The 21,098-nt window shown below is 51.4% G+C and overlaps 1 protein-coding gene and 2 gene segments (V, D, J or C); all 3 read right to left on the bottom strand.

Annotated features, from left to right (window-relative positions):
* Positions 1-6,947: 6,947 nt before the first annotated feature.
* LOC131096906 (T cell receptor beta variable 30-like) lies at positions 6,948-10,003 on the bottom strand. The segment is given in 3 exon segments: positions 6,948-7,249; positions 7,686-7,824; positions 9,917-10,003. Coding segments are annotated over 3 exon segments (528 nt in total).
* Positions 10,004-10,832: 829 nt separating this feature from the next.
* On the bottom strand, positions 10,833-11,677 carry LOC131096905 (T cell receptor beta variable 20-1-like). The segment is given in 2 exon segments: positions 10,833-11,221; positions 11,635-11,677. Coding segments are annotated over 2 exon segments (432 nt in total).
* A 2,288-nt stretch (positions 11,678-13,965) lies between these two features.
* LOC131096904 (uncharacterized) lies at positions 13,966-19,043 on the bottom strand. Its single transcript, XM_058045543.1, has 3 exons — positions 19,001-19,043; positions 18,289-18,588; positions 13,966-14,267 (listed from the first exon to the last, which is right to left on the bottom strand). Exons 1-3 carry the CDS (start codon positions 19,041-19,043, stop codon positions 13,966-13,968), a joined length of 645 nt encoding a protein of 214 aa, XP_057901526.1.
* Positions 19,044-21,098: the final 2,055 nt, after the last annotated feature.

Genomic DNA, 21,098 nt, shown 5'->3' with positions numbered 1-21,098 from the left:
AGGGAACGTGCTGTGTGAACTGTTCCACATCCTTCTTCCCACGACTTGAATTGATGCAAAAGATTGTAAGGAAGGAGAGATGGATGAGGAAGGGAAGAGGAAATAGGAAGAAACTAGGTATAAGAGGACAGAGAGTAAAATTCAGGGAGACACACAAAAAGACATGAAAAGAGCAAAGTGGGAAACAATCTGAATGGCAGAGAAAGGAGTGGAGACAGTGAGGAGAAGAAGAAAGCAGAGTGAGAAGGTGATACACAGATGAGAAAGATTAGAAAAGCAGCTAGAGATCAAAACATAACACATACCGATGGGAGAGATAGATGGAGAGATGGAAAGACAGACTGTCATACCACGTTTTATCTGAAGAGCTGGGGGGAAAGTAAGAAATATCGGTCCTCTCGAGCACAGGGCTCAGTGTGTGCTGGTGGCAGATCCCTGCTTGCCTGGAAAGGTTTGTGCTGTGCTGCACCAGCCTTTGACTCACTGTGGATCTTGTTCAGCACAGAAATATGTGTCTGTGTCGTTGAGTAGGGCATGCTGGATCTGCACAGCTAAATGGTTGTTCCTAGTCCCGCTACTCTGGAAGCGATTTTGGAATTCCTTCTCAATATCTGCTTTGCCACCTTCCACTGAATACACAGCCAGCTGCATTCCGGCATCCTTCTCCTTGGGTAACTTGTACCAGTACATGTTTACAAAAGTTTTCCCTGATGCAGAACATTCCAGAGTGACGGTGTCTCCCAGCCAGACAACTGTATCTGGTGATTGCTGAAGGGCTCAGCCTGGAGAGACAGGAGATGAAAGGTGGGGAGTGAAATGCATTGAAGACAATAATAAAAATCGTTAAATTATCTCATGGGATGGAATGGCATCAGGATATCTGAAAGCAATGGGACAGTGCCCAGCTTCTCTGAAAAAGACACATAGCTTCCAAAAACACCAAGCAAACCAACTTCAAATAGAACAGCAAATCTGCTTTGAGAAATAATGATTTTGGTACTATCAAGTAAAATATTTAAATGGGGCAGGAAAAAAAAAATTTAGCTTTGCAGGGTTACCTGATGAAGTATGCGGTGAAAATTTTTACCTGGTTCATTGCCCATCCCTGCCCTGGAATCCTTGGGATGGGGCAGTGCCAGCAACTGGGAGCAGAGCTGAGGATGCAGCAGCAGCTCCAGTGCAGCTGATCAGGACCTAGGGAATGCCCACTTACCCACAGGCAGCAGCATGGCCACAAGGAACTGGTGGAAATCCATGGAGAAAGGCCCCCTCCTTCCAGGCACCTGTCCCTGGTGCCAGCACAGACGCAGAGGTGTGCAAAGAGGAGAGGTGCAGAGCAAGAGCTGCGTCTCTCTGTGGGTGGGCACGGGAGGCAGCGGCAGTCTGAAATGTCACCAAGGCTCTTGGCTGCCCAGCAACGGTGGGCAATGACACCTGCAGGCAGTCATGAGCTGCTTGTGCTCTGCTCCTCTGGCTTCCTGCTGTGTGCGAGCGTGGCTGGGCAAGGGTAGGGGGGACTTCAGCAGGTGCCAGAGTTCAGAGCTACCACAGAGCAGGATGGGGCTGTGGGGCAGCCTGAGTGTGTGCGCAGGAATGCACAAAGTGGCAGAAATTGATGGGAAGACAAGGAGATCTCAGGAATGCATGTTTGTGTGTCTGTGTCCCGCTGTTTGTCTCCTCCCTAGCGTTCCTCACACTCACAGATTCCCAGCCCTGCAAGCTGCATTGGGGAATCTCTGCTTCTCCCAGCCAGGCCTGACGTGTTGTCCAGGTATGGGAGGAGCTGCTGACCTGCAGAGCTGGTGTCTCTTGGAGCCTGGCAGAGAAGAGTTCTGCAGCTGTTCTTCTCTAACTGCAGAGGGGATCTCAAGGAGATAACAGGCTGCCTTTGCCTCTGCACTGGGATTATCCTTTAGGAGACACACTTCATCTCAGAGAGATTTCTGAGGAGAAGTGTGTGCCCCACACGATGTGCTGATACACCCTGAGCTTCTCTGTGCCAGAGAAGAACAGATATAATCCTTGTCTCTTTATTGCAGCAGTCTGCAAAAGAGCACCCGGACACACATTGACAATGCTGGAGAAAACCATGTCCTCTGCTCTCTATGTCCACCCAGCCTTGCTCACCTGCCCAAGGCAGTGGGAAATCCCTGTAGGCAGGAAGAGGCACTCGTAGTTTGTGTGCCCTGAGTTTGGGCACAGAGCTCTGGCAGCGCCTCTGCCCATCCGTGCTGGGCTGTGTGCACAGCAGGGTGAGGCTGGCCCGTACAGGACATGGAGTGATGCCAGTGCCCAGGGCTCTGAAGGGCTTTGCAGTGAAGATGTTCCCCTGTGTCCTGTCAGCAGAGGAGAGCAGCAATGCCTGCAGCTCCTCCCAAATCCTCTGCTGCAGCTCTGAGTGTGTCCCATTGCAATCATTTCCTCAGGATGCCTAGAGAAGATTCAGGGAAGACCCCAGATTCCTCTACAGAAGTTGTAGAAAGAAGCAAAGAGATTGGGCTGATTTGTAGGAAGCTCACATCCTGCCACCAGCAGCAGCAGCAGCAGCAGCAGCAGCACTCCAGCAGAGAGGAGGCTGTGCCTGATGTGTCCATGCCAAGGGTCTCCAGTTCCCTGGGGTGAGCAGAGGGCAGGGCAGTGCATGGGGAGCCTTGCAGAAGACACAGGATTTGAGGAGTCAGTGATGTTGAACAGGCTTGGCTGCTGTGTGGGGCCCTGTGTTTAGGTCCTGGGAAGTTTGGACATTAGCATGGGAATGTGCAGGTTGGGAATCACCTGGAGTGCCCTGAGCAGGCCTGTGGTGTGCACGGGTGTGTGTCATGCAGGACAGAATCATGGGATGGGCCAGTGTCCTGCGTTGACTTCATGATGCTTTTATCCCCAATCTTCTCATTCTGTTTTGCTGAATAATAAGTTTTGCCCCTTTAAGACTTGTTGCAGAGAGTGAAGGGGGAGAGGAGAAGTGCACAGTTTTTATTTTCTAGACACTGCTGTCCCTCCTCCACATTCCTACTCTGGACTGTGTTGTCTGTGGAACAGAACTCTTTTTTGTCTTTAGTTAGTTAGGTAGATGAGGCAAAGACGTTCCCTGGCCTGTGGGTTTTTTTCCCTTTCTACTGGCCTGTTCAAACCTGCTCTGGCCTGAACACCAGCAGAGCACCGGCAGCTCACACTGGGGCCCACAAGGCCAGGCTTGGGCCGCGGCATTTTCAGCACCTAAGGGGATGATCAGAGACTGAGTGAGCTGAGCTGCAACCCGGGGAGGGGACTTTCTCAATTTGTCGTCTCTTTTGGAGCTGCAAGGGGTTTTATTGTGTAATATTGTTTAGGTTTTATTGTATAATAAACAGTTTTTTTCCACTTTTCTCCAAGGAGGTATTTTCTACCGGACTGGTTGGGGAGAGGGCCCAATTGAATTTGCTTTCCTACCGGAGCCCCTTTGGGGATTCTCTCCCAAATTTGCTCTAAACCAGGACAAACCCTCTAAGAAGGGACCTCAGGGGGTCACTGCTCCAACGTCCCTGCTCAAGCAGAGTCATCCCAGAGCACATGGCACACAATTGTATCCAGATGGTTCTGGGATATCTCCCAATAGACTCCACAATTTCTTTGGGCAATCTGTTCCAGGGAAACAGTCTATCACAGTGCAAAGCTCTGACCTTAGATTCATGTAGAACATCCTGTGTAGCATTGTCTGCCCTTGGCCTCTTGTCCTTGTGCTTGGCCTCACAGTGAAGAACCTGGATCCACCTCCCTTGCCCTGCTGGCAATGCCCTTCCTGATGCATCCCAGGACACCTCTGGCTTCTTGGCCACCAGGACACATTGCTGGCTCATGGGGAACTTCTTGTCAACCAGGACCCTCAGGTCCTTCTCTGAACTGCTGCTCACCAGCAGGTCAGCCCCCAGCCTGTGCTGGTAAGGGAGGTTATTTTTCCACTCACGTAAAATCCTGCACTTGCCTTTGCTGAATTTCAGGAAGCTCCTCTTTGCGCATTCCTCACACCTGACAAGGCCCATCTGAAGAACTGCACAGCACTGTGGGCTATCAGCAATTCCTCCTAATTTGGTGTTATCAGTGAAGTTCATGAGGAGACTCTCTACTCCATCGCCAGAACCACAGATGAACAGAACACTGTAACCACTTGGAAATCTCTATTAGCTGCACAGCTTGTCAATCTATCTAGTATCTTTAGGATGTTTTTTGAAAAGCTGAATGGTATTATGTGGATAAAGTGCTGGAAGGCAGGTGGATCCTGCCCCAGACACAACTCTACATGAAGGACTTAGGGATCCACTGAACACTTTACCAGAGCAAGCACAGGCTTGTGCTCTGCTGTTCCTACTCCTTGGCCACAGAACAACCACAGACAAGGCGCTGCAACAGAGGAGCATGTGGGCAGCTGCTGGCTACTGCCACACCTGCCAGGCCTTGCCTTCATGCACAGGGGCACCAAGAACTTCCCACAGAAGCACTCCTTCCATTTCACAGTGAGAAGTGTGAGCAGGGTTGACAGGAGTTGAGTAAGAGGAAGACAATGGAGTGCAGATTGAAGACAGAAAGAAGCAAGGGAAGGGAAGGGAGACAGAGAGAAGAAGAAGGGCTGACAGAAGCAAGTGTAGTGCAAAAAAGACTTACATGTTAAGGGAGGCCTGGAGTGGCAAGGAGACAATGATGGAGAAATGAACTGTCAGCATCTGAGAAGAGGAGGAAGGCAAGGCCAGGAAGCAGAGCAGCAAATGAGAAGTGATCACCCTGCCTCGTGCAGAAGCCACAAGATGAAAGCAGGTCCTGTTTGTGCAGGGACAAGTTTGTGTTCAGCTCCCTCAGCAGTCTCACCACTGTGATCACTCTCAGCACAGTAGTATGTGCCAGAGTCATTGAGAAAGGCATGTTCTATTGAAAGGGTGATACTGTCTCCTTTTATCTTGCTGCTCTTGAAATGGCTCTCAAAACCCTTCTCCACCACTGCATTGACACCTTCATATGCATAAGCAAGCTGGGTCAGACTGGAATTCTTCTCTGAAGGCAGCATGAACCAATACATAGCTCTGTTGGAAGATTTCTTCTGGGAGCATTCCAGATTCACAGACTGGCCTTCTTTGATCACCATGTCTGGAGACTGTTCCAGTGCTAAAACTGGAAAGGAAAAGTAGGAGCAGTGAGGAAGAGGAAAAAATGGGGAAAATTTCAACTAGGCACTGTGGTATAGTAGGAAAAGAGTGAGAAGGGATTGGGCAGCCAAGGGAGCAGATCCATGCATGGGACAGCTCTTCAGATCAGCAGGTGAATTTCCAATCTCTCCTCAATAGGCAAGGTGCATTCCTGGGCTGTTTGTGTCCACACCCAGGAACCATCTACAGGCTGCACAAAGAATGACAAATAGATGGCCATTGCAGACGATTCAGGCGTTCCCATTGCCCCCACATTCCCTGCTGATCCTCCATGCAGAAAGCTCTGCAGGATGCAGCAGTGCCAGGAAGTGGCTCCAGAGCTGGGAGAGCAGCAGCGGGATGAGTGGAGGTGCTCAGGGCTGGGTTGAGTTCACTTACCCAGAGGGGCCAGCATGGCCACACAGAAACAGCAGGGAACCATGGCGGGAGAGCCCCTGCCCTGTCAGCAAGCTGCCTCTTGGAGCTGCCCAAAGGTTTGTGCAGAGGGAGCAGTGAGTGAGGGTGAGACATCTCGGGGTGGGGCTGGCTAAGAAATGACAGGAGGCATTGGCTGCTGGGAGTCCTGGGCAATGACACAAACTGTGTGTCAGCACAAACTCTGTTTCTGCAGGAAAGCAGGAACCCTGCAGAGATGCAGCAGGTTGAATGGATGGGCTGGGCATGGGTGGGTGTGGAGGGAAGGATGGGGATATCATCCTGTCATTTCTACCATTTTTCCCATCCCACCAGGGCAAGGAGGTGTAGTGAGGGGGTGCCTGTAACACCCAGCAGCTGACTTAGCTTTAACCACAAGGACCTGAGCACCAGACAGCATCTCCATGTCCCCAGTGCTGTGGCATGAGCTGCAGCTCCCCTGACCAAGCCTGTGCTTCACACTCCAGCAAGGAATTCCCTGCTTCTGTTCCTGATGGAATATGAACATTTAGGTGAGGATTCCCCTGGGACCTTGCCCTCTTTTTATAAGCGGAAATAAAGTGGAATAAGCCAGTCAGGGCAGCCCTCGTCACTTTCAGTAAGCAGCAGGAGATGGAGTGGATGAGCCAGACAAGATCCTCGGAGGCACCAACAAGCCCTGCTGAAAACTGCACTTGGACTTCTTCAGCCTGGTCCTTGTCCTGGTCACCAGGGACATTCCATGCCTCACCTAGGCAGCCTCCTGCTGTGGGCAGGGACAATTCTCAGACATCAGATTGTTCAGGTCACAGGATAGGGGTGTATCTTGGGCTGTGTGTCAATTCCCTGCAGGCCAGTGGGGCCAAGGACCAGTGGGCTTTGTCATTCCAGCTGGTGGAGAGGGAACGTGCTGTGTGAACTGTTCCACATCCTTCTTCCCACGACTTGAATTGATGCAAAAGATTGTAAGGAAGGAGAGATGGATGAGGAAGGGAAGAGGAAATAGGAAGAAACTAGGTATAAGAGGACAGAGAGTAAAATTCAGGGAGACACACAAAAAGACATGAAAAGAGCAAAGTGGGAAACAATCTGAATGGCAGAGAAAGGAGTGGAGACAGTGAGGAGAAGAAGAAAGCAGAGTGAGAAGGTGATACACAGACGAGAAAGATTAGAAAAGCAGCTAGAGATCAAAACATAACACATACCGATGGGAGAGATAGATGGAGAGATGGAAAGACAGACTGTCATACCACGTTTTATCTGAAGAGCTGGGGGGAAAGTAAGAAATATCGGTCCTCTCGAGCACAGGGCTCAGTGTGTGCTGGTGGCAGATCCCTGCTTGCCTGGAAAGGTTTGTGCTGTGCTGCACCAGCCTTTGACTCACTGTGGATCTTTTTCAGCACAGAAATATGTGCCTGTGTCGTTGCGTAGGGCATGCTGGATCTGCACAGCTAAATGGTTGTTCCTAGTCCCGCTACTCTGGAAGCGATTTTGGAATTCCTTCTCAATATCTGCTTTGCCACCTTCCACTGAATACACAGCCAGCTGCATTCTGGCATCCTTCTCCTTGGGTAACTTGTACCAGTACATGTTTACAAAAGTTTTCCCTGATGCAGAACATTGCAGAGTGACGGTGTCTCCCAGCCAGACAACTGTATCTGGTGACTGCTGAAGGGCCCAGCCTGGAGAGACAGGAGATGAAAGGTGGGGAGTGAAATGCATTGAAGAGGATAAAAATACACATCCTTCAAGTATGCCATGGAATGGAATCACACCAGGATACCAAAAATATATGGGCCAGTGCCCATCTTCTCTGAAAAAGACACATAGGATCAAAAATCCCCAAAGAAACAAAATTCAAATGCAACAGTAAATCTCTTTGGGGAAATAATGAGTTTGGTACTCTCAATTGAAGTATTAAAATCGGGCAGGAAAAAAAAAAGTTGTAGCTTTGCAGGGTTTCCTGATTCTTTATGTGGTGAAAATGTTCACCTGGTTCACTGCCAACCATACCCCTGGAATCCTTGGGAAGGAGCAGTGCCAGCAACTGGGAGCAGAGCTGAGGATGCAGCAGCAGCTCCAGTACAGCTGATCAGGACCTAGGGAATGCCCACTTACCCACAGGGAGCAGCATGGCCACAAGGAACCGGTGGAAATCCATGGAGAAAGGCACCCTCTTCCAGGCACCTGCCCCTGGTGCCAGCACAGACGCAGAGGTGTGCAAAGAGGAGAGGTGCAGAGCAAGAGCTGCGTCTCTCTGTGGGTGGGCAGGGGAGGCAGCGGCAGTCTGAAATGTCACCAAGGCTCTTGGCTGCCCAGCAACGGTGGGCAATGACACCTGCAGGCAGTCATGAGCTGCTTGTGCTCTGCTCCTCTGGCTTCCTGCTGTGTGCGAGCGTGGCTGGGCAAGAGTAGGGGGGACTTCAGTAGGTGCCAGAGTTCAGAGCTACCACGGAGCAGGATGGGGCTGTGGGGCAGCCTGAGTGTGTGCGCAGGAATGCACAAAGTGGCAGAAATTGATGGGAAGACAAGGACACCTCAGGAATGCATGTTTGTGTGTCTGTGTCCCGCTGTTTGTCTCCTCCCTAGACTCCCTCACACTCACAGATTGCCAGCCCTGCAAGCTGCAATGGGGAATCTCTGCTTCTCCCAGTCAGGCCTGACGTGTTGTCCAGGTACGGGAGGAGCTGTCGACCTGCAGAGCTGGTGTCTCTTGGAGCCGGGCAGAGAAGAGTTCTGTAGCTGTTCTTCTCTAACTGCAGAGAGGGATCTCAAGGAGAGAACAGGCTGCCTTTGCTTCTGCACTGGGATTATGCTTTGAGACACTTCACTTTGGAGAGATTTCTGAGGAGAAGGGTGTGCCCCGCAGGATGTGCTGATACACCCTGACCTTCTCTGTGCCAGAGAAGAACAGATATAATCCTTGTATCTTTATTGCAGCAGTCTGCAAAAGAGCAGCAGGACACAAATGGACAAAGCTGGAGAAAACCATGTCCTCTGCTCTCTGTGTCCCCACAGCCTTGCTCCCTTGCCCAAGGCAGTGGGAAATCCCTGTAGGCAGGAAGAGACACTCGTAGTTTGTGTGCCCTGAGTTTGGGCACAGAGCTCTGGCAGAGCCTCTGCCCATCCGTGCTGGGCTGTGTGCACAGCAGGGTGAGGCTGGCCCGTACAGGACATGGAGTGATGCCAGTGCCCAGGGCTCTGAAGGGCTTTGTAGTGAAGATGTTCCCCTGTGTCCTGTCAGCAGAGGAGAGCAGCAATGCCTGCAGCTCCTCCCAAATCCTCTGCTGCAGCTCTGAGTGTGTCCCATTGCATTCATTTCCCCAGGCTGCCTAGAGAAGATTCAGGGAAGACCCCAGATTCCTCAAAAAAGGTGTAGAAAGAAGTAAAGGGATTGGGCTGCGTTGTAGGAAGCTCACATCCTGCCACCTGCAGCAGGAGCAGCAGCAGCAGCACTCCAGCAGAGCGGAGGCTGTGCCTGATGTGTCCATGCCAAGGGTCTCCAGTTCCCTGGGGTGAGCAGAGGGCAGGGCAGTGCATGGGGAGCCTTGCAGAAGACACAGGATTTGAGGAGTCAGTGATGTTGAACAGGCTTGGCTGCTGTGTGGAGCCCTGTGTTTAGGCTCTGGGAAGCTTGGATGTTACCATGGGAATGTGCAGGGTGGGAACGACCTGGATTGTCCTGAGCAGGCCTGTGCTGTGCACGGGTGTGTGTTATGCTGGACAGAATCACGGGATGGGCCAGCCTGGAAGGGACCTAAGGGCGTCACTGCTCCAACGTCACTGCTCCAGCAGAGTCATCCCAGAGACCATGGCATATAGCTGTATCCAGATGGTTCTGGGATATCTGCAGAGAGAGAGGCTCCACAACACCTTTGACCAATCTGCTGCATTGCAGAGTCTTCAAATGTGCAGAGTTCTTATCACAGATTGTGGTGGAACTACCAGTGCCTAATTTTCTGCCTTTGGCTTCTTCTCCTCGTGCTTGGCATCGCTGTGAGGAACCTGGATCCACCTCTAGGAACCCTTCCTACAAATACTTGTAGACATTGATGAGGTGGCCACTGAATTGTTTCTTCTCAAGGCAGAACATGCCCAGCTCCCTCAGACTTTGTTATCCGAAGAGATGGCCCACTCTACTAAACACATTTCATCTCCTGTTCTGGACTTTCTCCTGGAGCTCCATGTCTCTTTGGCCCCAAAGAGCCCAGAACAGGACACAGCACTGCAGATGTGCCTCACCAGGGCTGAGTGCAGCCTCACCTCCTTCCTCCTGCTGGCATTGCTCTTCTTAATGCATCCCAGGACAACACTGACTTCGTCGCAACCAGGACAAATTGCTGACTCACAGAGAGCTTCTTGTCCAGCAGGAACCCCAGGTCCTTTTCTGAAGAGCTGTTCACCATCAGATCAGCCCCCAGCCTGGGCTGGTTCATAACGTATTTTCCACACACATAAAATCCTGCATTTGCTTTTCCTGAATTGCAGAATATCCCCCTCTGCCCATCCCTCCAAGCGTTCAAGACCCATCTGAAGGGCTGCACAGCCTTCTCAGGTATCAGAAACTCCTCCTAACTTGGTGTTATCAGGGAACTTGATAAGGACACTCTCTACCCTTCATCTGAGTCACTGGTCTACAGAACACTGTATCCTGTGAGAAATTTCTGTTATCTGCTCAGCTTGCTAATGTAACCTGTAATTTTTATCCGATATTTGCTGAAGATAAACTGTATGTGGATCAAGTGCTGGAAGGCAGGTGGATCCTGCCCCAGACACCACTCTACATTAGGGACTTAGGGATCCACTGAACACTTTACCAGAGCAAGCACAGGCTCGTGCTCTGCTGTTCCTATTCCTTGGCCACAGAACAACCACAGACAAGGCACTGGAACAGAGGAGCATGTGGGCAGCTGCCACACGGTGCTGGCTACTGCCACACCTGGCAGGCCTTGCCTTCATGCACAGGTGCACCAAGAATTTCCCACACAAACACTCCTTCTGTTTGACACTGAGAATTATGTGCAGGGTTGACAGGAGTTGAGTAAGAGGAAGACAATGGAGTGCAGATTGAAGACAGAAAGAAGCAAGGGAAGGGAAGGGAGACAGAGAGAAGAAGGGCTGACAGAAGCAAGTGTAGCGCAAATAAGACTTAAATGCCGAGGGAGACCTGGAGTAGCAAGGAGAGAAGGCTGGAGAAATGAACTGTCAGCATCTGAGAAGAGGAGGAAGGCAAGGCCAGGAAGCAGAGCAGCAAATGAGAAGTGATCACCCTGCCTCGTGCAGCAGCCACAAGTGGAAAGCAGGTCCTGTTTGTGCAGGGACAGGTTTGTGCTCAGCTCCCTCAGCAGTCTCACCACTGTGATCACTCTCAGCACAGTAGTATGTGCCAGAGTCATTGAGAAAGGCATGTTCTATTGAGAGGGTGATACTGTCTCCTTTAATCTTGCTGCTCTTGAAATGGCTCTCAAAACCCTTCTCCACTGCTGCATTACCACCCTGTAGTGCAGATGCCAGTAGAGTCAGACTGGAATTCTTCTCTGAAGGCAGCATGAACCAGTACATAACTGTGTTAGAGGATTTCTTCTCAGAGCATTCCAGATTCACGGATTGGCCTTCTTTGATCACCATGTCTGGAGACTGTTCCAGGGCTAACACTGGAAAGGAAAAGTAGGAGCAGTGAGGAAGAGGAAAAAATGAAATAAGAACTCAAGTAGGCATTGTGAGTTGGTAGGAAAGGGTGAGAAGTGATTGGGCAGCCAAGGGAGCAGTTCCATGCATGGCACAGCTCTTCAGATCAGCAGGTGAATTTCCAATCTCTCCTCAATAGGCAAGATGCATTCCTGGGCTGGTTGTATCCAAAACCAGGAACCATCTACAGGCTGCACAAAGAATGACAAATGGATGGCCATTGCAGAAGATTCAGGCATTCCCAGTGCCCCCTCATTCCCTGCTGATCCTCCATGCAGAAAGCTCTGCAGGATGAAGCAGTGCCAGGAGGCGGCTCCACAGGTGGGAGAGCAGCAGCGGGATGAGTGGAGGTGCTCATGGCTGGGTTGAGTTCACTTACCCAGAGGGGCCAGCATGGCCACACAGAAACAGCAGGGAACCATGGTGGGAGAGCCCCTGCCCTGTCAGCAAGCTGCCTCTTGGAGCTGCCCAAAGGTTTGTGCAGAGGGAGCAGTGAGTGAGGGTGAGACATCTCGGGGTGGGGCTGGCCAAGAAATGACAGAAGGCATTGGCTGGCTGGGAACCCTGGGCAATGACAGAGAGCATCTGTGTCATTGTCCCCTCTGCCATGACAATTGGCCTCTACAAGGAGATTTGCTTTTTTGGCAGGACTGAGCTTGTCCTCCAGTGGGGTGTGGAGGCTGCCCCTGGGATTCAGGCAGTGAGAGCCCTGGGGTGTAGAAAGCAGCTGTGCAGTGCAATTGCATTCACTCATGCTCTGCCAGGGACACCTCTGTGCTGCTCTGCTCACAGGCTGAGGACACCCAGGCCACTGCAGCCTCTCCACTGCAGCCTCAGGTGTTTCTGCTCTGAAGAAAATCCACATGTCCTCTGCTGCATGGGACAAAATCTGCATGGGATAACTGGGGAACCCAATGAGCACAGGGATGAACAACATCTGGGACCATGGCAAAGGGTGAAAGGGACACAGGGAAGGAGTGACAGGCCATTCTGACGAGGTCTGCTGGCAGTACATTTCCATCATCCTTCTCCTCCCTGTACCTAGAGCTCTGCTGGTCAATAGGGAAGGAGACACAAGTGGAAAAGTGTGAGAATCCCTGGTGGAATTTCTGTCTCGTAGTGCTGGGAAGGAGAAGGCTCCTGAGATGTCATGCACTTCAGTGTTTGACTGAAGGAGAAATTTCCATGGAAGTTTTAACGAAAACTGTATGCAAGTGCTAAGACAGGATCAAGGAGTGGAGACTGTGGAACAGTGCTGTGTTCTCAATTCACTCTGAGAATAATGGTGTTAACAGAGTGTCAGCTGTAGTTAAGCACTGCTTACCCCAAATCCAGGACTTTCCAGTGTCTCATGCTCTGCCAGAGAGCAGCTGCACAAGCAGCTGGAAGGGAGCATTTCTGTGAGAGCTGACCCAATCTGGCCTAAAGGACACTGCCTCCCATTCAGCCTGATGTTCGGCATGGAAACAGAGGGCAGCTGGCCAGCTGCTGCCTGTCCCTGCCCAGGGATGAGCTTGGCACCACGTCAGCCAGTGCTGGGTGACAGTATTGTGTATCCCAGGGATTTACTTGACTTTTATTTCTGTGTCTTTTCCTTGTTATTTACTCCTCTTATTGCTGTGTTTGGATCTCAAACTGTCATTTCTGCCCTTTTTCCCATCCCACCAGGGCAAGGGGGTATTGAGGGAGTGCCTGTAACACCCAGCAGCTGACTGGGCTTTAACCACAAGGACCTGAGCACCAGACAGCATCTCCATGTCCCCACTGCTATGGCATGAGCTGCAGCTCCCCTGACCAAGCCTGTGCTCCACACTCCAGCAAGGAATTCCCCGCAGCTGTTCTTGATGCATTATAAGCATTTAGGTGAGGATTCCCTTGAGCTCTTGCCCTCTTTTTGAACTGTAGATAAAGAGGAATAAGCCAGTCAGGGCAGCCCTCGTGACTTTCAGCAAGCAGCAGGAGATGAAGGGGATGGGCCAGACAAGATGCTTGGGCCAACAAGCAACAAGCCCTGCTGAAAACTCCTCTTGAGCTTCTTCCTCTTGGTCCTTGTCCTGGTCACCAGGGACAATCCATGGCTCACCTGGGCAACCTCTTGCTGTGGGCAGGGACAATTCTCAGACATCAGATTGTTCAGGTCACAGGGTGTGTATGTAACTTGGGCTGTGTGTCGATTCCCTGCTGGCCAGTGGGGCCAAGGATCAGTGGGCTTTGTCATTCCAGCTGGTGGAGAGGGAAAGTGCTGTGTGAACTATTTCACATCCTGCTTCCCTGGCCATGAATTGATGTAACAGATTGTAAGGAAGGCGAGATGGAGGAGGAAGGGAAGAGGAACTAGGAGGGGATTAGGTGTGAGAGGACAGAGAGGAAAAGCCAGGGAGACACACAGAAAGATATGAAAAGAGCAAAGTGGGAAACAATCTGAATGGCAGAGAAAGGAGTGGAGACAGTGAGGACAAGAAGAATTGAGAGACAGAAGGCGATTCTGGGATGGGAAAGAATAGAAAAGCAGCCAGAGACCAAGCTAAGGACAGACCGATGGACAGATACACGGAGAGATTCACAGACAGACTGTCATACCGTGTTTTACCTGATGAGCTGGGAGGCAAGTAAGGAAGCAGGGTCCTCTCAAGAACGGGGTTCAGTGTGTGCTGGTGGCAGATCCCTGTTTGCCTGGAAAGGTTTGTGCTGTGCTGCACCAGCCTTTGACTCACTGTGGATCTTGTTCAGCACAGAAATATGTGCCTGTGTCGTTGAGTAGGGCATGCTGGATCTGCACAGCTAAATGGTTGTTCCTCGTCCCGCTACTCTGGAAGCGATTTTGGAATTCCTTCTCAATATCTGCTTTGCCACCTTCCACTGAATACACAACCAGCTGCATTCCGGCATCCTTCTCCTTGGGTAACTTGTACCAGTACATGTTTACAAAAGTTTTCCCTGGTGCAGAACATTCCAGAGTGATGGTGTCTGCCAGCCAGACAACTGTATCTGGTGATTGCTGAAGGGCCCAGCCTGGAGAGACAGGAGATGAAAGGTGGGGAGTGAAATGCATTGAAGAGGATAAAAATACACATCCTTCAAGTATGCCATGGGACGCAATGGCAACAGGATATCAAAAATATATGGGCCAGTGCCCATCTTCTCTGAAAAAGACACATAGGATCAAAAATCCCCAAAGAAAAAAAATTCAAATGCAACAGTAAATCTCTTTGGGGAAATAATGAGTTTGGTACTCTCAATTGAAGTATTAAAATCGGGCAGGAAAAAAAAAAATTGTAGCTTTGCAGGGTTTCCTGATTCTTTATGTGGTGAAAATGTTCACCTGGTTCACTGCCAACCATAGCCCTGGAATCCTTGGGAAGGGGCAGTGTCAACAATCGGGAGCAGAGCTGAGGATGCAGCAGCAGCTCCAGTGCAGCTGATCAGGACCAAGGAAATGCCCACTTACCCACAGGGAGCAGCATGGCCACAAAGAACCGGTGGAAATCCATGGAGAAAAGCCCCCTCCTTCCAGGCACCTGCCCCTGGTGCCAGCACAGACACAGAGGTGTGCAAAGAGGAGAGGTGCAGAGCAAGAGCTGCGTCTCTCTGTGGGTGGGCACGGGAGGCAGCGGCAGTCTGAAATGTCACCAAGGCTCTTGGCTGCCCAGCAACGGTGGGCAATGACACCTGCAGGCAGTCATGAGCTGCTTGTGCTCTGCTCCTCTGGCTTCCTGCTGTGTGCGAGCGTGGCTGGGCAAGAGAAGGGGGGACTTCAGTAGGTGCCAGAGTTCAGAGCTACCACGGAGCAGGATGGGGCTGTGGGGCAGCCTGAGTGTGTGCGCAGGAATGCACAAAGTGGCAGAAATTGATGGGAAGACAAGGAGATCTCAGGAATGCATGTTTGTGTGTCTGTGTCCCGATGTTTGTCTCCTCCTTAGTGTTCCTCACACTCACAGATTGCCAGACCTGCAAGCTGCAATGGGGAATCTCTGCTTCTCCCAGTCAGGCCTGACGTGTTGTCCAGGTACAGGAGAGGCTGCTGACCTGCAGTGCTGGTGTCTCTTGGAGCCTGGCAGAGAAGAGTTCTGTAGCTGTTCTTCTCTAACTGCAGAGAGGGATCTCAAGGAGAGAACAGGCTGCCTTTGCCTCTGCTCTGGACTTATCCTTTTGGAGACACACTTCATCTCAGAGAGATTTCTGAGGAGAAAGGTGTGCCCCACAGGATGTGCTGATACACCCTGAGCTTCTCTGTGCCAGAGAAGAACAGATATAATCCTTGTCTCTTTTTTGCAGCAGTCTGCAAATGAGCAGCAGGACACAAATGGACAAAGCTGGAGAAAACCATGTCCTCTGCTCTCTGTGTCCAAACAGCCTTGTTCCCCTGCCCAAGGCAGTGGGAAATCCCTGTAGGCAGGAAGGGACACTCGTAGTTTGTGTGCCCTGAGTTTGGGCACAGAGCTCTGGCAGCGCCTCTGCCCATCCGTGCTGGGCTGTGTGCACAGCAGGGTGAGGCTGGCCCGTACAGGACATGGAGTGATGCCAGTGCCCAGGGCTCGGAAGGGCTTTGCAGTGAAGATGTTCCCCTGTGTCCTGTCAGCAGAGGAGAGCAGCAATGGCTGCAGCTCCTCCCAAATCCTCTGCTGCAGTTCTGAGTGTGTCCCATTGCATTCATTTCCCCAGGCTGCCTAGAGAAGATTCAGGGAAGACACCAGATTCCTCAAAAGAAGTTGTAGAAAGAAGCAAAGAGATTGGCCTGCTTTGTAGGAAGCCCAAATCCTGCCAGTAGCAGCAGCAGCAGCAGCAGCAGCACTCCAGCAGAGAGGAGGCTGTGCCTGATGTGTCCATGCCAAGGGTCTCCAGTTCCCTGGGGTGAACAGAGGGCAGAGCAGTGCATGGGGAGCTGTAGCAGTCCGAATTGTGGCTAGCATAGTCCAGGGTAAGGAAGCAAAAGGACCTCTGTATAATGTCCAGAGCTGTTTAATTCAGCCACGTGGTGAGGTATTCAAGTCCCAGCTCCCCCAGCACAGAGAGTCTCCCTGTCTCTCTACAGGGGCCTGGGGGCTGACCCTGGTCTCGGGGCAGTACAAAGGTGACGGTCAATCAGAGAATTGGGACGAGCAGCTCAGGGACATAGGAACAGATGTAGGAACAGGGGAAGGAGCCAATGGGGTCTGACAGCTTTTTGAGGGAAGCTTCTTCTGTCTCACGACACTAGGGAATGCTCCCCGAGGGTCTCCACAGGGAGCCTTGCAGAAGACACAGGATTTGAGGAGTCAGTGATGTTGAACAGGCATGGCTGCTGTGTGGGGCCCTGTGTTTAGGCTCTGGGAAGCTTGGATGTTAGCATGGGAATGTGCAGGGTGGGAACGACCTGGAGTGCCTTAAGCCGGCCTGTGCTGTGCAGGGGTGTATGTTATGCAGGACAGAATCATGGGATGGGCCAGCCAAGAAGGGACCTCAGGGGCTCACTGCTCCAAGCTCCCTGCTCAAGTAGAGTCATCCTAGACCACAGGGCACACAACTGTCTCCACACGGTTCTGGGATATCTGCAGAGAGAGAGGCTCCACAACCTCTTTATGCAGTCTGCTCCTTTGCAGTCTTCAACACTGCAAAGCTCTGACCTTAGATTCAGGTGGAACTTCCTGTGCATCATTGTCTGCCCTTGGCCTCTTGTCCTAGTGCTTGGCATCACAGTGAAGAATATGGATCCACCTCTGGGAACCCTCCCTTCAGATCCTTGTAGGCATTGATGAGGTGGCCACTTAGTTGTTTCTTCTCAGGACAGAACATGCCCAGATCCCTCAACCTTTGTTCTCTAAAGAGATGCTCCACTCTCCTAGTCACCCTTCATCTCCTGTCCTGGATATTCTCTAGGAGCTCCATGTCTCTTTGCATCAAGGAACCCAGAACAGGACACCTCACTGCAGATGTGCCCCTCACCAGGTCTGAGTGCAGCCTCACTTCCTTCCCCCTGCTGGCATTGCTCTACCTAATGCATCCCAGAACATCAATGGCTTCATGGCCACCAGGACAAATTGCTGACTCATGGAGAGATTCTTGTCCAAGAGGACCCCCAGGTAATTCTCTGAAGAGCTGATGTTCAGTGCTTCCCCGTGCTGCTGCATGGAGCAATTCCTCCCCAAGGGCAGAAGTCTGCATTTGTCTTTGCTGAATTTGAGAATGTTCCTCTCTGCCCATCCCTCCAACCTGTCAAGGCCCATCTGAAGGGCTGCACAGCCTTCTCAGGTATCAGAAACTCCTCCTAACTTGGTGTTATCAGGGAACTTGATAAGGATACTCTCAACCATCAGCCGAGTTACTGGTCTATAGAACACTGTAAGCTGTGGGAAATTTCTGTTATCTGCTCAGCTTGCTAATATAACCTATATTTTTTATAGTATCTTTGCTGAAGACAAACTGTATGTGGATGAAGGGCTGGAAGGCAGGTGGATCCTGCCCCAGACACCACTCTGCATGGAGGAATTAGGGATCCACTGAACACTTTACCAGAGCAAGCACAGGATCGTGCTCTGCTGTTCCTACTCCTTGGCCACAGAACAACCACAGACAAGGCGCTGCAACAGAGGAGCATGTGGGCAGCTGCCACACGGTGCTGGCTACTGCCACACCTGCCAGGCCTTGCCTTCATGCACAGGTGCACCAAGAACTTCCCACACAAGCACTCCTTCCATTTCACAGTGAGAAGTGTGAGCAGGGTGCACAGGAGTTAAGTAAGAAGAAGACAATGGAGTGCAGATTGAAGACAGAAGAAGGTAGGGAAGGGAAGGGAGACACAGAAAACAAGAACGACTGACTGAAATAAGCGTAGTGCAAATAAGACTTAAATGCCGAGGGAGGCCTGGAGTAGCAAGGAGAGAAGGCTGGAGAAATGAACTGTCAGCATCTGAGAAGAGAAGGAAGGGCAAGGCCAGGAAGCAGAGCAGCTAAGGAGTGAGAAGTGATCACCCTGCCTCGTGCAGCAGCCACAAGTGGAAAGCAGGTCCTGTTTGTGCAGGGACAGGTTTGTGCTCAGCTCCCTCAGCAGTCTCACCACTGTGATCACTCTCAGCACAGTAGTATGTGCCAGAGTCATTGAGAAAGGCATGTTCTATTGAGAGGGTGATACTGTCTCCTTTTATCTTGCTGCTCTTGAAATGGCTCTCAAAACCCTTCTCCACCACTGCATTGGCACCTTCATATGCATAAACCAACTGGGTCAGACTGGAATTCTTCTCTGAAGGCAGCAGGTACCAGTACATGACTGAGCTGGAGGATTTCTTCTGGGAGCATTCCAGATTCACGGACTGGCCTTCTTTGATCACCATGTCTGGAGACTGTTCCAGGGCTAAAACTGGAAAGGAAAAGTAGGAGCAGTGAGGAAGAGGAAAAAACTGAGAGGAAACTGTGCTAGGCACTGTGAGTTGGTAGGAAAGGGTGAGAAGGGATTGGGCAGCCAAGGGAGCAGTTCCATGCATGGGACAGCTCTTCAGATCAGCAAGTGAATTTCCTATCTCTCCTCAATAGGATAGATGCATTCCTGGGCTGTTTGTATCCAAAACCAGGAAACATCTGATGGCTGCACAAAGAATGACAAATGGATGGCCATTGCAGAAGATTCAGGCATTCCCAGTGCCCCCACATTCCCTGCTGATCCTCCATGCAGAAAGCTCTGCAGGATGCAGCAGTGCCAGGAGTGGCTCCACAGCTGGGAGAGCAGCAGCGGGATGAGTGGAGGTGCTCAGGGCTGGGTTGAGTTCACTTACCCAGAGGGGCCAGCATGGCCACACAGAAACAGCAGGGAACCATGGCGGGAGAGCCCCTGCCCTGTCAGCAAGCTGCCTCTTGGAGCTGCCCAAAGGTTTGTGCAGAGGGAGCAGAGAGTGAGGGTGAGACATCTCGGGGTGGGGCTGGCCAGGAAATGACAGAAGGCATTGGCTGGCTGGGAACCCTGGGCAATGACAGAGAGCATCTGTGTGATTGTCCCATCTGCCCTGACAATTCGCCTCTACAAGGAGATTTGCTTTTTTGGCAGGACTGAACTTGTCCTCCAGTGGGGTGTGGAGGCTGCCCCTGGGATTCAGGCCGTGAGAGCCCTGGGGTGTAGAAAGCAGCTGTGCAGTGCAAATGCATTCACTCATGGTCTGCCAGGGACACCTCTGTGCTGCTCTGCTCACAGGCTGAGGACACCCGGGCCACTGCAGCCTCTCCACTGCAGCCTCAGGTGTTTCTGCTCTGAAGAAAATCCACATGTCCTCTGCTGCATGGGACAAAATCCTCATGGGATAGCTGGGGAACCCACCCATCACAGGGATAAACAACATCTGGAAGAACATTGGCAAGGGGCGAAAGGGACACAGGGAAGGAGTGACAGGCCATTCTGACGAGGTCTGCTGGCAGTACATTTCCCTCATGCTTCTCCTCCCTGTGCCTAACCTCTGCCTGACAATAGGGAAAGAGGAAACAAGTGGAAAAGGGCTAGGATCCCTGGTAGACCTCCTGTCCCATAAGAGACTGAATGAGAAGGGAAGGAGAAGGCTTGTGAGGTGTTACCGAATTCTTTTATGGTGTAATATCCCGGTAATATTCCAAAACAATTCAGTGTTTCAATGAAGGACAAATTTCAGTGGAAGTCCTGAGGAAAACTGTATGCAAGTGCTAAGACAGGTTTAATCAGTGGAGACTGTGGAACAGTGCTGTGTTCTCAATTCACTCTGAGAATAATGGTGATAACAGAATGTCAGCTGTAGTTAAGCACTGCTTACCCCAAATCCAGGACTTTCCAGTGTCTCATGCTCTGCCAGAGAGCAGATGCACAAGCAGCTGGAAGGGAGCATTTCTGAGAGAGCTGACCCAATCTGGCCTAAAGGACATTGCCTCCCATTCAGCCTGATGTTCTGCATGGAAACAGAGGGGACCTGGCCAGCTGCTGCCTGTTCTTGCCCAGGGATGAGCTCGGCACCACGTGAGCCGGTGCTGAGTGACAATGTTCTGTATCCCATGGATTTACTTGACTTTTATTTCTGTGTGTTTTCCTTGTTATTTACTCCTATTATTGCTGTGTTTGGATCTCAACCTGTCATTTCTGCCCTTTTTCCCATCCCACCAGGGCAAGGGGGTATTGAGGGAGTGCCTGTAACACCCAGCAGCTGACTGGGCTTTAACCACAAGGACCTGAGCACCAGACAGCATCTCCATGTCCCCACTGCTATGGCATGAGCTGCAGCTCCCCTGACCAAGCCTGTGCTTCACGCTCCAGCAAGGAATTCCCTGCAGCTGTTCTTGATGCATTATGAGCATTTAGGTGAGGATTCCCCTGGGACCTTGCCTGCTTTTTAAACTGGAGATAAAGAGGAATAAGCCAGTCAGGGCAGCCCTCGTGACTTTCAGTAAGCAGCAGGAGATGAAGGGGATGGGCCAGACAAGATGCTTGGGCCAACAAGCAACAAGCCCTGCTGAAAACTCCTCTTGGGCTTCTTCAGCCTGGTCCTTGTCCTGGTCACCAGGGACATTCCATGGCTCACCTGGGCAGCCTCCTGCTGTGGGCAGGGGCAATTCTCAGACATCAGATTGTTCAGGTCACAGGGTATGGGTGTATCTTGGGCTGTGTGTCAATTCCCTGCTGGCCACTGGGGCCAAGGATCAGTGGGCTTTGCCTTTCCAGCTGGTGGAGAGGGAAAGTGCTGTGTGAACTATTCCACATCCTGCTTCCCTGGCCATGAATTGATGTAACAGATTGTAAGGAAGGCGAGATGGAGGAGGAAGGGAAGTGGAAATCAGAAGAAACTAGGTGTGAGAGGACAGAGAGGAAAAGCCAGGGAGACACACTGAAAGACATGAAAAGAGCGAAGTGGGAAACAATCT

The sequence above is a fragment of the Melospiza georgiana genome, chromosome 2 (genome assembly GCF_028018845.1).
Source record: "Melospiza georgiana isolate bMelGeo1 chromosome 2, bMelGeo1.pri, whole genome shotgun sequence".
NCBI lineage: Eukaryota > Metazoa > Chordata > Aves > Passeriformes > Passerellidae > Melospiza > Melospiza georgiana.
Note: the sequence above shows the minus strand (reverse complement) of the source record. Positions and strands in the feature narration are given on the sequence as shown.

What these genes read in the sequence shown, in the direction of transcription:
- LOC131096904 (XM_058045543.1), bottom strand. Translation starts at nt 19,043, where the DNA reads ATGGTTCCCTGCTGTTTCTGTGTGGCCATGCTGGCCCCTCTGG. An exon ending in GGCCATGCTGGCCCCTCTGG is followed by an intron (nt 18,589 to 19,000) that starts GTAAGTGAACTC and finishes TTTCCTTTCCAG; the next exon opens with TTTTAGCCCTGGAACAGTCT. An exon ending in TGCTGAGAGTGATCACAGTG is followed by an intron (nt 14,268 to 18,288) that starts GTGAGACTGCTG and finishes CTGTCTCTCCAG; the next exon opens with GCTGGGCCCTTCAGCAATCA.